Source organism: Capricornis sumatraensis, chromosome X (assembly GCF_032405125.1).
Source record: "Capricornis sumatraensis isolate serow.1 chromosome X, serow.2, whole genome shotgun sequence".
Lineage (NCBI taxonomy): Eukaryota > Metazoa > Chordata > Mammalia > Artiodactyla > Bovidae > Capricornis > Capricornis sumatraensis.
In genome coordinates, this window is record NC_091092.1 from 121,320,972 (window position 1) to 121,338,767 (window position 17,796).

General features: G+C 37.6%; 1 protein-coding gene across 3 annotated transcripts in view; it reads right to left on the reverse strand.

Moving 5' to 3' along the window:
• The window catches only part of POLA1 (DNA polymerase alpha 1, catalytic subunit), a 290,997-nt gene that overhangs the window by 157,859 nt on the left and 115,342 nt on the right, over positions 1-17,796 (reverse strand). For all 3 annotated transcript variants that reach the window (XM_068962031.1, XM_068962032.1, XM_068962030.1), the window contains 4 exons: positions 17,586-17,791; positions 15,638-15,770; positions 9,892-10,023; positions 5,085-5,259 (listed from right to left, as the gene is read on the reverse strand). In XM_068962031.1, coding sequence (XP_068818132.1) covers positions 5,085-5,259; positions 9,892-10,023; positions 15,638-15,770; positions 17,586-17,791 — 646 coding nt within the window. The remainder of the gene's footprint in view (positions 1-5,084; positions 5,260-9,891; positions 10,024-15,637; positions 15,771-17,585; positions 17,792-17,796) is intronic.

The following is a 17,796-nucleotide window of genomic DNA, read 5'->3' on the forward strand; positions in this document are numbered from 1 at the left end:
CAAACCCACAGTGCTCAAATATCTCCACTTTCATAAACTCTTCCTGGGTGGCCCCAGCTAGAAGTGGGCTCTGCTTCTTCCAAAACACTGAAAATTTTATTTTGCCTCTTTTGGGATATGTACTTGTGCTGGCCCTAGATTTTCCCACAAGAGGGAAATTGACTCAACAGGCTGGGCTATAATTGAAGAGCCTCAGCCAGCTCAACTCTGTACCCTTCACAGCACCCATTACTCAGGTCTTCAACATTCACCTGTTCCATGGATGCATAAGAAAGCCAGGAGCATGAGCCATTCAGTGACATGCTTGGATTGGCACCCAGCCTGGAAGAGGGGGTTCTTATCTGCTGAGAAGACTTACTATCCTACATTGCATTTGGTGTAATCTTTTGTTTTAAATTTTATTATAAATTATGTCATATTAAATATCTAAGGTTTGGAAATGATGGTCATGTATGTACATTCTTCTCAGAGCTTAATCATGAAAAAAGGCAAAGTCTTCATTGATCAAGAAAGCAATGCCGGAGGCACCTGCTGGTGGTATCATCCCACTCCCACCACCACCTTTGTATGTATATCTCTCCGGGTCTACCAAAGGCACACCCATACATGGCACAGCCTGCGGTGGCATTTCATTTCTTAGAAAATGCCACTCAACTCTGTGTATTGACAGAAACCACCTTCTGTAAGGTGGCATGGCCATTTTATAAAAAGAGGGGTTTTTACTTTCCAGTTTAACTCAGGAACACAGTGGCTTAAGCATGTTGCCTTGTTTTAAGCACTACTTTCAGAGATTAAATTGTAAGTTCTCATGTTCTTCAAACATCAGTAACTTCTCAGAACCAATGAAAAAACAGCCCTGATAGCCAAATGCCTGAAATTTTATAACTGACCATGAAGAAATGGACCTGAAAGTTATTGTACAAAATCATTCCTCATCAGAGTAAAGATATTATATAATTTTAAGTATTGTCATGCATTAAATATAAATTTATTAAAAGATGAAATTCAAGAATGAACTTTAGAATATTCTCATTCCCAGCCTGTTTTGCTAGGTACAGAAGACTATTTGGATGTTGGAGCATACTGTGAATATTTCATCCACAGAATATAGAGAGCTTTCATTAGAACAAGAGAGAAAAAAACCTATAGTCTAGAGAACAAAAGCTAAGAGTTCCAAGTTTTAGTGGCCATGTTTCCCATAGGGCTATTGTATAAGAAGAGTAATACTATATTTTTTTCTATTCACAGATGGAAAAGAGTAAAATTTAGCTTTATTTAAGCCCAATAGCAATAATCTTGCATGGGTTTCAGAAAAATGATACACATTTTACCGTGGGATAATGAGGACCATTAGTTATTAGGGAGAACAAATTATTCTTTCAATTCAACAGACTTATTCATTCACTCATTTAATAGACTATCCTCTCTCCCTTTCACTGAAACGACCTTCCTATATGGAACACCTGGCCATGCAACATGCCACCAGACAGACTTCAGGAGGTATTCTGACAGGGAGAAATAGTCAGAGAATTTCCAAAGTGAAGCCACAGGATAAAACCAACACTTGATGCGTGCCTTTCATTTCAAGGAAAGCAGTATAAAAGCAACAGAAAAAGAGGTAGTTGAAAAATATAGTTGCTCTCCACAAAGGAGTCTTAAAAATAAAAAAATCATGAACTTAATAATTTTCCTAAATGAAATTATGCCATTATTCCTGATTTCTTTATACTAGCTAAAAGGACAAAGTAGCAAACTTCACTGAAGTTTCAACACTGTAATACATTTCATTAGCCAAAGATAAAAACTACATTAAAAGCAAGAGAATTATTTTATGTCTGTGATTAGACAGTTGGAGGGCTTATATTTTATGTGTACATTTGCAGACTTCAACTCATTTAACAGTGTCAGTTCACTCACTGCAGTTTTTTTTAATATAAAGAAAACAGATTTAGAACTTTAAAAACAAATTATAGTAATTTTGTGCCTACAGCTTGCACCTCTTAGAAACCAGGCACCCCCTAACACTCCCCTTCTTTCCCACCACTTCCCTATCTCCTCCCTCCTCCTCTAAAACCACAGGCTAAGTGAGAACTGATAACAGGGGCCTCGAATCCCCTAGTGAAGAACAGCCACCCTAATTTTCCCTTGGGGTGGAGGAACAAAGGATGCAGATCAAAATGCAGCTCCTGAAAAGGGCAGGGGGCAGATGCTTACGCAGATCTGCCCAGCCAGCTTCCACATTTTCTACACATCTTCATGGTGACTGGCACTTGCTGTTCTGCACTTCATTACCGTGGACCCTCCTATGAGCAAAGTAGTAAAGATAAAAGACTGGGAGATTTACTACAAATGTAGATAGGTATGTGGATACTGCTGGTGATGCCGGGGCTGCGGTGCGAGGAGGCAGACTGCACAATGATGACAACTTCACATGTCTTTGACATAAAAACTGCTGTCAAGTAGCAGAAGATAAAGATGAGAAAAAGATAAAAAGGGGAGCAGCCACAGCTCCTTCAGGGTGAGAGACACAGGCCCTTCAGCAGCCCTAAGCAGCTACCCAGAAAGAGGAGCTTTCAGACGATGGAGGTAGGAGAGGGGCGATGTGCACACGGTCACATGGTCCTCTAGGTAGACTGAGGGTGCTAAGTAACACCAAGAACGCTCTGAAGATGAAGCTCCCCAGCCTACCAGCTTTGAAAATAATACATGAAAACTGGATTCTAAGACAGCCACAATGATGAGAAAGTTTGTCTCTAAGCAGCTACTATGTGCCTGCAATTTAATGGATATGAAAAGGATCTTAAATACAACCCTGGAACTAACAAAATCAGTCTGGTCTGCTCCTTGTACAGCCAGTCTTGAGATATCCAAGTGGGCATCAGCCTGTCTACCAACTACGATCTACCACCTAGGGCTCTTCTGCTGAAATACAAGGCTCCACCCTTATCTGTTAAATATCAGTTGAGAGATGAGGCCTGTTTCATCTACCTCTCCTCAGCTCTAGGCCACCAGAAAATTCAGTACTAAGGAACGAAAGGGCAATGGTTAGCCTCTGGACCAGGTTCTTGATGATCCAAACTAAAGCCAGGAAGATCTACTCTAAAAAAACAAATGCTTTGTGCAGGGGTTTATCAGTGGGGAGAAGAGGAAGCATGAAGAGGATGAAGCTCCCAGGTCTTCGCATCAACACTATGACACTCCTGGTTGAGGGCGTGGGTCACAGCCTCCCACAGGTAAGAAGTGGTGGTGGTACAAGCACAAGCTTTGGAGTCACAGAGCTGACTCCCAGTCTAAGCACAGTCAGCCGCTTACTAGCAATGTGACAAGACCAAGTTAGTTACCTCTCTAAGCCTCAGCTTTCTTCTCTGTAAAATGGAGGAGATACAACATAGCCTCATGGGGTTACTGAAAGGATTAAATGAGATAACATATGCAAAGGACTTATTACAATTTCTGATAGAGTAAGCACTCAAGGCAGAGGAGAGGAAAAAAAAACAGAAGGAAGCTCAAAAATATTGTGCACTTACGCTCCCTCCTCCCAGCTGAGGATTTATAAACATCATCAAATACAACTCAACTTTGAGAATACATTATATGATGATTTTGGTAGCAGAATTTTATCTTCCTAATTATGTTTTGCTTAGGCAAATGTCAAAAATGAGTTTCCACTTCCAGAGCAGACACTGATGGGAGAATGGAGAGAAGGAGGTGTGGGGGGGAAGGGGGCATGCTGGGGGGGGAGGAGCCCAGAAACACATTCAACAAGAGCAGTGTGGAAAGTATGTGATTTGATGATTCATCTGTCCAATCTCAGTCTACAAACGCACACCAAGAGATAACTGCATGCAAATCTGATGGACTAGAGGAGTCTGGACATATTTCTGCACAGGCCTGACAGTGACTGGGGCGTGGTCAAGATTAGGCACTAACCCTGCCCAGGCCTGGGCAGAGCATCTCAAGTGCATCTCTAATGGCTCCTTCAGGACAACTCTAGTTTATGACGCCAGAGACCAAGGCTGACCCCAAGCTTCAGAGGTTTGCGAAAGCCAGAGTTCATGAACAACAGAACCAGAGTTTGAACCCAGGTCCCTATGATGCCAAAGCCTGTGTCTTAAGCCAGACATTTCAATGAGAGGAGGGGGAGAATTTTCCATGAAGCAGGGACAGATTAAGGAATGCCATATTCAGAAGACAAAATAAGTTGAGCTAGAAATAAAGGTTGCAGCAAGAAAAATCAATCTATAACTGCCCAAGTCACACACTGTAAGATGTCAGTGGCAACTGGACTTACAGATAGTGAGGAGCTAGCCAGGGACTTTAATAGGCAGTTATTCTAAAAATATTCATCGTTGTGTACAACGGCATAGTGAGCAGAGACCTTAAAGCAACGTAACTCTCAATATGCTGGTCATCTAGAAATATGATCAGGGCTGGTTATGAAATACATTTCCAAGCAAGAGATGACAATCTGATGACCTGGCAAAAAGTCAAAGAAAGAATGAGCTGTCAGGGATGGATGGACCCTCCAGAGATGATGAGAAATTAGGTTTCAACGAATTCCTAGAAGATATGAGTCCAGTCTTAGAAAAATTTTAAAAAGCAAGAGCAGGATATTCAAAGGGAATCAAATACAAGTTAAATGCCTTAATGTTAAAAGTTGTACATTCTCACTCCATGCGAAAACACATTTAGAGTCTGAGACAAGAGGAAACAATAATCAAGATACAATAAATCTTATTAAGGAAAATTCACTGATTAAACTGACAATGAAGTAAGCTCAGAGACTAGGAGATGCCTAAAACCTTCTCCTATCCTTTCTTTTGCCTCCTCTCTATCCCCTCAGCATCTGCTGAGTGCAGGCATGGGAGCAGGCATCTGCCTACATAGGTAGCAAGTCTGTGGGGTCGACAGTCTAGGAGGGGAGATAGACGTTAACCAAACAATGACAAAAACAAATGCCCAACTGCAAATGAAGAAGTGCTCAATGTGGTACTGTGCCTCTAAACAAGGCTCCTGACAGGTAAGGGAGGACCGTATGGTCTGCTATCACCGGGTGCTGAAATAAGGGAGCTCGGGACACTTACCTAACCACGATGCAATGAGGATAGCATCAATTCCATCTATTGGCTCACATATTCGAGCCACGACTGGGTGGATCTGCTGGGCCAGGTAGTACTGGGTATCAATGCTTAAATTGTCCTGCTTCTGCAGCTGCTCGGGTGCATAGGCCCTCTGACCTGCAGTGAGATTGGAACCATCCTATAAGAGGACACAGTACAGGGAAAGTTGTGAGAAATCACACGTACTTGGCCAAAGAGAGGGACAATTCAAATTTCATATATTCAATTCCAAAGCCCAAGAAGTCCTTTTGACCTGTTGGTGGTCATAAGCATCTAACAGGAGGAAGATCAAGGAGAATGACTTACCCACGGTCCAGGAATGTAAATCCAGCATGTGTTGTGTTCTATTTTTTGTTGAAACATGAAACCAACAAGATGGCATGACTAGATTAAATAATTCCACCTGCCATATCACAGAAACACACAGGGAAGACTTGCTAACAAAGGCCTTTTAGAAGCCATGACCAAAAAATGTGTGACCCTTTTATTATGTTAACATCATAGTATCATCTTAAAGACTGGGTGTATGTGTATCCAACATCTCTTGATGAAAGCTGTTAAGTGTCACTGAGAAACAAATGAGCAAGGGGAAAAGAAAAGAGCATGAAACCCAACAGTAGTAACCTACGCACAAGATATAATGCATGCGTGTGCTCAGTGGCTCAGTCATGTCTGACTCTTTGTGACCCCATGGACTGCAGCCTACCAGGCTCCTCTGTACATGTGATTTCCCAAGCAAGAATACTGGAGTGGGTTGCCATTTCCTTCTCCAAGGGATCTTGACGACCCAGGGATCGAACCCACTTCTCTTGCATCTCCTGCACTGGCAGACGGATTGTTTACCACTACACCACCTGGGAAGCTCACAAGATATAACAGGTAAGAGTAAATTGGCCCATACACAGTCCTGTGGGTGGTGTCATCACCATGTGTGAATGAAAAAGGCATCACACCACTGGACCAACATCCAACAACTAACTCCACTCTTTCTCTTGTCTGCAACAACAGAATTTAATGTTCAGATTCATAAATGTTAACTATTTACAGTGCTCAGCTGCTCTGCAAAACTGATTACAATGTCAATCCTATTCTTTGATTCCTGCTATAATCAGTCCCTTCTCAGTTCAGCGCCAAGGTCAAAGCAAAGGCTACCTTTCACATCGTTGTCTTACAACAAACTAGAGGCAATGGGCTCTTTCTCTGCCTAGGCTTCTGACAGAAACAAACTAGGATGTGTATCAACCAGCTTCTACCCATGCTAAGATATAATGAAAGAACTAGAAAGGAAGCAAACCTCAGATTATGGGGCTTCCCTGGGGACTCTGCAGTAAAGAATCGACCTGCAATGCAGGAAATCCAGGTTCGATCTCTGCGTTGGGAAGATCCCCTGGAGGAGGGCATGGCAACCCACTCCAGTATTCTTGCCTGGAGAATCCCATGGACAGAGGAGCCTGGCAGGCTATACAGTCCATAGAGTCGCAAAGAGTCAGACACGACTGAAGCAACTGAGCATGCATGCAAATCTCAGATTAAAAGACTTGTTTATAATTATTTTTCAGGAGTTCACTGTACAGTAAGAGAATCTAGGCAGAATTAATCAACTTTAATTGTTGCCGTTTTAAAAGTCTGAATTATTAGATGGGAATAGGATGTCAGTGACAAAAAGAGTATGAAAGATCCTTGAGCAGTGTCTTTATGCACCACAACTATATTCAGACTGCCTTTCAACAAACACAGGAAATCTGATCAATTAATAGAATTGCAGTTTTTTAAAAAACTGATCTGTCCTTAAGATTATAGTAATGTTGAGTTTTAAAAAATTTTAATAAAGAACAAAAACCAAATTTGTGGAGGCAAATTATTTTTTTAAATGGTGCTTGAGTTACTTTCCAATGTATCATTAGATGTTCTCATGTAAGACATGTCTATAAAAAAAGTTGACAAAGTTCCAAGTATATTCCCAGTTGAAGCACTTTTTAAGTATCCCCACAAAAGACTAGTTTTAACAGTGACCCAAACGTGTTTCTTATTATATTTTAAAAATCTGAGCTCAAATATGACTAAATTAAAAAGAATTGGAACGATGACAGGTTTTCCTGTGTTATGTTGGGAAAACATTTAGGCTGTGACATAATTTATCAAAGACCTAATTCTCAAATGTAGCAAGACCCTATGGTACATGCAAAAACATATGGAATACACCTTATCAACAGACTGAGAAGCAAGGTTGGCACTTCCCTGAACTGCCAGTGTAGTAATTTGTGAACTTCACAAAGTACATACGTCACAAGGACAACCAGACATGGTGAATCCATGTGGTCATCTTTACTAGGACACCAATGGGCAAAAAGATTTAACAGATGACAACTGGAAGCCTTGAAAAATTATGTTAAAGGCATACCTTATGAAAATTATGTCTGATGAAAGTTAAATAATAAAGGATTTAACACTTAATCAACAAGTGGAAGTTAATTTAAGATCTCTGCAAATAATTCACATTAGGTTTAATAAGCCTATGAACTACAATGTAAATTATTATATACCACAAACACTACTCTCTGAACTCAATGGAATTTATAGTCTGAGTAAGTTATTAGGAGAGCACTATAGTCAAAATGTAAATTTTAAACAAAAGAGAACCTGTTTAGGAGCTATGCTATTCTGAGGGTACCTTTGCTTAGAGCAGTAAACAGTTCTCTTAAAAATGTGTCATCATACATTTTCAGAAACATCTTCTAAAAATATGATTGTGTTAGGAAAGAGGAAGAATAATCTGAGTGCTTAAAAGCAAAAGAGGTAGGCAGCTTTGCTTAGCAAATATACTGGGCATGCCCCACTGCTAGGGGACAAAGGCAAATTAAAGTCCTATAGCTTTTCTTGGGATACAGTAAGAACAATAAATCAATAAAAGAACTGTTTTTAACAAGAAACTAAGACCCAGAACCAGTCAAATGGGAAAAGGGTTGGAAATACAACAAATTAGATTTAGCATCAGCATTTTGAGCTTTTCTTATATCAATAAGACCCAAGAAGAAGATACTGTAAGACCTAATATTTAGACATCAAGGAATATAAGCTTGACTTTTGAAATACATATATCATATGGCCATACATCTCCATTCCAGGTTTAGCCAAAACATAACTGTGACTTGATTTCCTCTTTAGATGCAATTTCAGAAAACCTATATAATTTTTCAAAGTTATATGTTGCCATCTGCTCCTGTCATTAATAATCTCAAGAGCTTTTCCATGTATATAAAGATATAAGGGAAAAAAAATAGCCTATTTACCAAAATCTTTATTTGCATAATATGAAAATTGTTTTTTTGAGATGAGACTTGTCAAAGGCAATATGCAAAGCACATTAAGGGCTTGAGCGAGTCAGACATTTATGGAAATATTTTCCTGCAGGAATTGGCTTTCTGTAACAGTTCTTAATCAAGGGTAACCCTAGGAGGGAGACAGAGTCAAGTGCTGATTCCTGTCCATGTACTTAAATCATTTGTTATGTACATCATCCACAGTTCAGAGCAGATATTATTCAGACGACTCCTACATTTTGAAAAGACTCTGACAGCCTCCAATTAAAATAAATAAATTTATATTAAAAAAATTACAAATAAAAAAATAAATAAAAACACATTGATGGTAGTTTGACAAAGATCAATCATATTGCAAGGCTTATCTAATTTTTTTTAATTACTAACAAAATGCAATACTTGATTAATTAAAAAGAAACAATCTTACTGAGATGAATTATGCCTTTTGGTGAACAGACCACACCACAGTAACTAAAAAATTTGGACATAGGGCTTTGACTTTTTTAAGCAGAGAGAAGGGATGCAACTCCCTCCTTTGTTTTGGTTGAAGTTAAGTGCTTCCAAAAAAAAAAAAAAATACACACACACAAACAAATAAAAACATTTTTCCCCAAACCCAAATCCCCTTCTGATCTACCTTTCTCCCCATCCCTAACTGTGAGAGGCATGCTACTCTCAAAAAAAAACTGGTTACTGGTTTAAAACTGTTCCAGAGAGAAGGCAAGAGATGGGTTCTAGGCCCACTCCATTCAAAATAAAGAATTAAAAAGGAGATCTTGCTACATAATCTGTGTTTTCTTCATAGTTATGGTTTTAGGATGTCTTACCTTTTTCCATATAACCATGCATTTTTTTTCAAGTAATTATTTGAACAGGCTAGTGAAACATGCATTTACTCTCTTATTCTACCAATATTCAGAATGGAAACTGCTGCAAAAGGAATGATAAAGGACTACTGCTGGACACTGGAGAAGGAGATGGCAACCCACTCCAGTGCTCTTGTCTGGAGAATCCCAGGGACGGGGAAGCCTGGTGGGCTGCCGTCTGTGGGGTTGCACAGAGTCGGACAAGACTGAAGCGACTTAGCAGCAGCAGCAGCAATAGCTGGACACATGAGCAAACTGGTATATGCTTTCATTCAAGTTCATTTCAAATTTAAACTGTAGCAACTGTATATACCTGTCTCACCAAAGTAGTTTCACTCAACGAAAGCATTGGTCTTAAAAAATAACAACAACAATAAAAAAATACTGGTCTTAAAAGTTTTATGAAAATTTTAACAAAATATGTCATATACCCCTGACTAATGTTTTTAAATGCTGGAAAACCAACCAAGACTAAACCTTCTCTTTACAGCATCAGTTACTTGGGTCAAATGAGACACTGTAGAGATCTGGTTTTTACTCTGGGTGTGAAAACAGTGTAAGTCTTATTCATTATGACAGTTTTACCTGACAGATGACATAGGACACAGTATCTCCAGCTTTCACCTTTCTTCCTCCTTGAGAATTTATCCAGAGGGCAACATGTACATGAGGTAGGCTTTTTTTATCAGGGTAATCCTGGGGATCCTTGGTCAACGCCTAAGAGAGAAAAAGCCCCAAACTTTAAAATAAAACCCTTCACATACAGATATACACAAAACATATCTTTGCTAGAATCACATCAGCCACATAAACATGACAGAAAGCTATATGTAGAAAATACTGCCACAGGCTCTTTAGACATTCCAGCCTCAAGGCTCCTCTGTTCTTCATGTAGTAACTAATATAACCAGATATAACCCTGACAAAAAAGAAATATGAGCTTTAAGGCCAAGGCACAGGATACTTGAATATAAAAATTAAGACTATACATTCAGTCTTCTATGCAGCCTTAGAATTTCTTCTAATGTCTGCAACTCTCTACAGATTACTTAAGACAGATGGATAACGGTTCCTCTGACTTAATGATTTGTTTCTCAGTGGTTTCTCTGCCTAAATAAATCATGAAGGCACCAGAAATCACGAGATTTACTCACACTGTCAACTTAAGTTCTCCAAAAGCAGAGTAAGTGAGTTTGTAACAGAAAAGCCCCATGAGAGCAGGAACAGGTCAGCTCTGCCCATAGCTGCGGTCACAGGGCTCACAATGATACTTGGCATGTAGAGCAACCCAATGTTTGCAGAAGAAATTACTTCCTTCACTCTGTGATAATTCATGAGGTTCAAGCATTGTAAACTATCGCATGATGAGTTAAGACAGTCACTGGTTCTAGGCCATCTGTCATTATTAGATGACTTTCCAGTCTTCAAAAAAAATTCTAAAATAAGCTACATGTGCCAGAAGGGAGTGGTGAACTATGTGTTACAGAGAATCTGGAGAGGGAAAGACCTCTACCATTTGAGAGCAGAAACCATGGAAGAAAATGAACTAGCACATGAAGGAAAAAAGAGATTTTTAAGAAAAGATGACAGGATCAAGAACATTCAAGCAGAGAGAAAAAGTAAAAGTTAAAAGCAAGATGAGAAAAAAATACAGTCTATCGGACTAGAACTCAATATGCACAAAGGGAAGGGGTAGGTTTCAAAAGACAAGAGAAAGGACCAGGAATAAGGTGTGTCTATATCATCTATTAAGTGTGGTTGGCAGATCCCTGGGGGTTCGCGACACCTTTCTGCAGGCTGGAGAGGTCAAAAGTATTTTCCTAATGATATCATTTGCACTGGCGATGCAGAAGCAATGGTCAGTAAAGGTGCTGATGCCTTAGAAACATGAACCTGGGCAGACACACCAAACTGTACTAATACGCATTGTATTCATCACCACCACAAACTCAGTTTTTTTTAAGTTCTTGATCCTTGAGTACAAAGTTATTATTTTGTGTGACAAAATGGGAAGTATGCACAAGGCACGTCTACTGTACACTCAAGAACAAAGGTTGCTCGAAGAAAGGCATTTGTAATATACAACTGTCTGAGTTACAAGCTAAACTAGCTGCCTTTCTCAACACAATTTTTATGTGAAAGAATGGCAGGCCAATTATGGGTTACCCTAAGTTGAACAGCTGGCAGACAATCACTCAAAAAGAACCAAGTGAGCCTGCCACTTCAAGGAAAACACCTGACAGTACATATTGCCTTTGAGAATACTGAAGCAATCAGGTGCAAATTATAATTTTGGAAAATCTGTTTCCATTCCTGTGAGCTTGACAGCTCCCCAAAACGTAAGATTTTTCTCATAAAAAGGAGTGTTTTAAAATGTGGTTTTTGATAATTTGATAATTCATTGGTACAATGAAATATATCAATATTCCAGAAGATCTGTAAAACTCAGGAAACAGACATTTAAATAATGATCAATGTATACTATCATGCATGGGTAAATTATCAACTCAAAGCACCACACAGATGAATAGATTGTAATGTAAGAGTATGATATGGTGTCCTACTTTCACATTGCAAATAACCTTTAAGACAATACCACTCAGAGTACTGGTATAGAATCAAAGAATACACACAACTATCGTAAGAAGTTACTGCAATAGTTCTACTTTTTCCAACTACAAATTTGTGTGAAACGACTTTTTTCCTATACTTGAACCAACACCAACATCACATCAGACTGGATGCACAAGCAGATATAAGAACCTAAATGTCTTCTGCTAAACTAAACATAAATAGGATTTTTAAAATAGCAAAATGACACAATTCCTCTGATTAATTTTTCTTTGTGTCAAAATACATATTTCTCATGAAAAAAATTTATTTTTGTAATCATTTAATGGGTTTACTGACACTTTTAAATAGACTAATAAATGCTTTCCAGTTTTAATTTCTAACAGTAAATATCAATATAAGCTATATAAACAAAGGTTCTTGCAGTCTTCAACTATTTTAAGAGTGTGAAAAGAGTCCTGAGATCAGGAAACTGGAGAACTACCATAGGAGAATAAAAGCAGGTCTTCAAACACAACTGCACATCCACCCGTTATGTACACTTTCTAAATTATACACTCAGTGTAGGAGAGTGCCTGCCTGGAAGAGTCTCCAAGTATTTGAACCTCCTCAAAGCTCCATTATGCAAAGTCTTGATTGACTTGGACGGGCAATACTGCATAGAAATCTTAATCAATATAACTCTACTTAAGAAAACTGTTATCTTCTTCAATTGACTATACTTCAGTGCAATGTTAAGAAATTCTGAATTTCATCTGACACACTTTCCAATTATTAGATTGGGGTTATTTGGGAATTTTACAAGATAGTTTCAGAAGGCTTGATTTTTCTAAAAAATCCTTCCTGGTGGTTAGGCTCAAGTTAGCCAGGGCTATACAAATCAGCTGTGAGGTATTTCATGTTACTTTATGAAATATATTTAAGATTACAGCAGTTCAGAAAAATCACACACAGTGTTTTTCAGCTGTTGTTGGCAACAAAGGCTTAAATCTCTACAAAGGTAAAGCTCACCACTTCACCCCTCCACCTGAGACTCACCTCCCATTTTTAAGCTGTACAGATATCACAAAGTCAATCTAATCTAATCTATATCTTATCATAAGGCCTTCCACAACCAGTCACATGGTTGTGGAAGAGTACTCTTCAATTCCACTCTCCTTTGAAAGTGACAAAATGTAAAAACTTATTTACTCACAAGTTTAAACAGTACAGATATTCAGACAAATGTTAATCAACACAGTCACTTTTGATATATAAAAAGCTTAATATAAACAAGCACAGGAATAACTATGATATAGATAGTCCTTTCATAGAATTTACTGTACTTTCACTGACACTGAAGGAATTCTTCTTTATTTAAAAAAGTATAAGAGAATGGAACAGTATCTTAGGTACAGCACTTTAACATCTTGAAAATACCAACTAGGTTTTGCTTATTCTACTTTATATCCCAGATTCTAGCACTGTGCATGTAAGAGGTACTCCATGTTTGACGAATGGATGATTAAACAAGCAGAGGAATTTTTTCAATGCTCAGTGACCAACTATTATTTGCCAGCTACCACACCAAGTGAAATGAAGACTATAAAGACAGTAAGTAGGTTTCAGATCTGCCATGGAAAAATACATGCACAGTCCAAATCACACTATGTATTAACCAGTATTGTTAGTAGTAATAAAAATATGTGACTTTGAGTTGGTAATTACTGAAGCTGAGTGGTAGATATATGTGGGTTCAAGATGTTATTCTCTTTACTTTGGTATAAGTTTTAAATTTTCGATAATAAAAACTTTAAAATAGCAAGGCTGAAGAAAGTTCTTGAGAACTCAGAGATGGCCAGTGTGTCTCTGAGGCTAGGTTTCTCTGCACACTAGTAACACTGTCTTGTCACCCACAGAAGCAGATGATGGCCTGGGCCCACTACCTTAGAGGGCAATGTTCTTTTGCCAGTAATGTGGTCATGTTGGGGTTCAGCCTTCCTAATTCATGCCTGGAACCCCATGCAACAGAGGACCCATATTTCTAAGAAGGTAGATAGTGTAAGGGATACAATCTGCAGAACTGATGCAAAAATTGATTAAAGCAAAACTGAAACAGTAACTCTTAGACAAATTTTTAAGAAAGAGACAAAACAAAATCTGAAAGGAAACCACTCTCCCATGTAACAAGTGATTCCATACCAATAGGCATGTACTGCATCACTTAGAGTGAAGAGCTAGTGCCAAGACACACATTCTCTTATATTACTTCTCATTTTTTGTACTTTTCACACATAAGTGAATGTCATTTTTGTGATATTAAAGACATCTCAGTTAAGGGATAGGAAAGAAATGACTTACCCTAAGAATAAATACAAATAAGGACACGCAAAGAAAATATTCATTCTCTCTAGGAATCCAAGAAATACAAATCAAATCCAATGATAAAATAGTGTTTTACATCCTTTGTGGTAGCAATGCTTTACTTAAATATCACAAATGATATTATAACCAATGAAATATCTCTTATATAGTACAAGAAAATCTGTGGTAAAATTAGCACACACTTTTTTTTTTATTATTAATTAGTATCACTGTTTTACAAAGCAATCTGACAAGAGCCATATAGATACTCAAACTTTTTGACACAAATATTTTACCATTAAGGACTCTAAACTAAGAAAGTAATTCATCCAAAAGCAAAAAGACAAATAAACAAAGATGTTCAATTCAGTAATTTATAAGAGCAAAAATTAAAAAATGTAATACTCAAGCAAAAATTTTAGTTAAAGGTGTACCAGTGAAATGGAAGATTAAACATGATGATTTTTAAGGTTAATACCAGTATGTGGTAATATCTATTTAAGTGAAAACAAAGTTCAAAATAATATACACTGTAATTGCTATCATGTAAAACTGTTTTAAAGAGTAAGGATGTGCAGAAATGACTCATTATTTTAGTATAGGGGCATTAAGAACGAGTTTTAACTATAAATTCCATTTAATGCTATCATTAGACTCTTTCTCATCAAAATTCTTTTTAGTATGAGGTTTGACAGCAAAATTTATTTATCACAAAATGGATAAAATGGTATTTGCAAAATTACCTTCTGAGTATGTAAGGATACTCTTTTTAAATGGAAAAAAAGAGAAAAATTTATAACCTAACATCTTGAAATACACAGCACTTTTGGAAACGAAGACTTTCCTTTTCAAATTAGATAAGAAAAAATATTCTCAATTTTCAACAACTAAGACTATCCATAAAGAGTAACTTTTATAGTAAAAAAAACAAAAACCACAAGTGGTTTGAATATATAGAAAATGCTAGCACCATCTTATGACTAAAGAACAACATCCAAAGATGCCTTCTGATTACAATACCTCTAAGGATTACCTTCAGTAAAGTTGCACAAACACAGGCTCTCTGTCTAAGTTTATAGGCCTGCCACCCAAACAACTATAACTTAGGAGGAATATGAAGAATGTAATACTCTCAAGTTCCTGAAACATCAATTATATCACTCCACAGCACCTCTGGACATGAGGCTTCCATGAATAAAGAACCGTGAGAGAAGGCCCTGCAACAGATAGGGGAGCATCAGGGGCTGAGCTAGGAAGAGTGCTATGCTAATGCACAGTCTGTGAGATAGTTGTTAAGCAGCTTTCATCACTGGCTAGAATTTATTTCAATTGCAAGGATGAGGTGGTTCTTCAACTATCTGAAGGAGGAGAAAAACACATGGCAGCAGCTGGGCACAGTAATAAATGCCACATTTACCTTATTAATTTCAAACTGGCTCACTGGGACACTGCCGTTTAGCACATTTTCTCCAATTTCTATTAACCTCTTCTGAATGTTTTCCACTATAGTGTCCCGGTTTTGATCCGAAAGAATCTGGCCAATGACAAAGCTGCCAAAAAAAAAAAAAAGAAGAGGGTTTGATTTTTTAATATCATAGTTTATTAATAAAGGAGAGACAAGGAAGATAAATGCCATTAGATTAACATGTGGACAAGAGCCATACTAAAAGCTAACATGAGGGTTAATGTCCAGAGGCCGTTACTATTTGTTTTTTCAACATTAACTCCACCAAAGGTTTACCAACCTTGCAATGTCAGGTTTGTTCTTAAATACAGAGACTTTTTTTTTTAATGAGGCAGCTAATGCTTCCTATTTTGTGTGTGGATGGAGAACAATATGTGTTCCATCATGTTTTTAAGCAATTATAAAATTCACAAGCAGCTATATTCTACTAATAGGTTAAAATCTGAGAAGACAAATTTTTCACTTTCCTCATAAAGCTCCAAGATATTCTCTCTGATAGTATCTCTGCCTGAGATGACCACAAGCTAGAAAGTAGGCAAATAAAGTTCTTTATGCAAATCATTTAAAACTCAGAGATTTCAAACTTTTCTTTCTTCTGCTTTATTATATTTCTCAGTGTTCTCCAATCGTATTACTATGCCTCAAAAACTTCATGTTATTCTATCAGATTCCCCCCAAAAAAAGAGAAAAATAGAAGAAAAGGAGTAAGGAAGCCAATATTTTATCCATTTCTGAGAAAATGCGCAACGAGTGTTTGACAGCTGCATTATAATTTGTCAGAAAAAGAACCCTGACAAAAACATTTGTATAGCTTTAATTACTAATACATTTCTAACTCAGAGAAATTTACTTCTATTATGATGCATCTTTTCTTAGAAAAGACAAAGCTGAAGAGAACACTCTAATTGACAGTCTATACAAAGTAGTTTCATCTTTGGGTACATTTGGGGGCAATGAAGCATTTCAAACTATATTTCATAAAAAGCTAACAGTGACCCACACTCAGATGATCAACTTTGCCTAATCAAGAGTAGTTTTGCAGAAGCAACAATTGCTCAATCTTCCAACTTGAAAGCAAGTGAAAGGCTGGAAAACAAGTAAAAAAACCGCTGATATTCAGCAACACAAAAATTAATTTAAAATTTAACTTTAAAGAAAAAATTCCCTCTATTTTCAGAACTAGTCAGGTTCACAAAGCAGGAATTATCTGGAAAGATGGGACATAGTGTACCTCAAGATTTGTCTTTTTAAAATGGGTGCTTTATGTGGCCCTAAAACAAACAGGTCTTATTAGCACAATCTGCAGTCTCATGTATAAAACTAAGGGGTCAGTTATGACATTTATTATTTTGGAGGTACATACAGTATTTGAGAACCAGCTCTTAAATTAACCTGAGATTAGTAAGAACCTTTACACACAAATGATATGGGTGGGGACAGTCTCACTCCATGGCCCACTTTGAATCCCAGAACATTTGAAGCCACAACACAGGGACAACTTAACAATCATGGCCCTAAGGAGGCGCTAGGAAGATTCAAAAGCACAATATAAGGGACTTCCTAATAGAAAGAGTGAAGCAAAACAAAATAAAAACAAGCTAACATCAATGAAACTCTGTAAGCATCTAAAATGTGACAGTTTAACCTCATCATGAGTGAAAACTCGTAAGATGCACCTTACAGCAAGCATCTCTTACTGAGCAAGTTTTGCTTTTTCTAAGTTTTAACCCATCTGTAAGATTCCATTCCAAATCAGTAAGAGCTGTTAATACACAATAATACCAATAACAAAAAGAAGTTGTGTCCTTGTGCTTGGCAGAATCACAAGTGTTCTCCACACTGTTAACGCTTGAATTTTTTAAAAGCAAACAACAAAAGCAAAAATGAAAGCTGAACTCACTTTCCAGTGTCTTTAGCAAGATCACACCAGTCTCTTCTAACTATATCTAATCCTTTCACCTCCTGTTTCGTGACGTAATTCCCATCTGATGTTGGCTCAACAATCAGAGCAGCGTACTTTTTTTTCTTCAGCAGTAGCAGGGACTTGAAAATACCATCAATGTCGATTTCAAGCAGTTTGTACAACTTATTCACTTCACTTTTCACCTGTG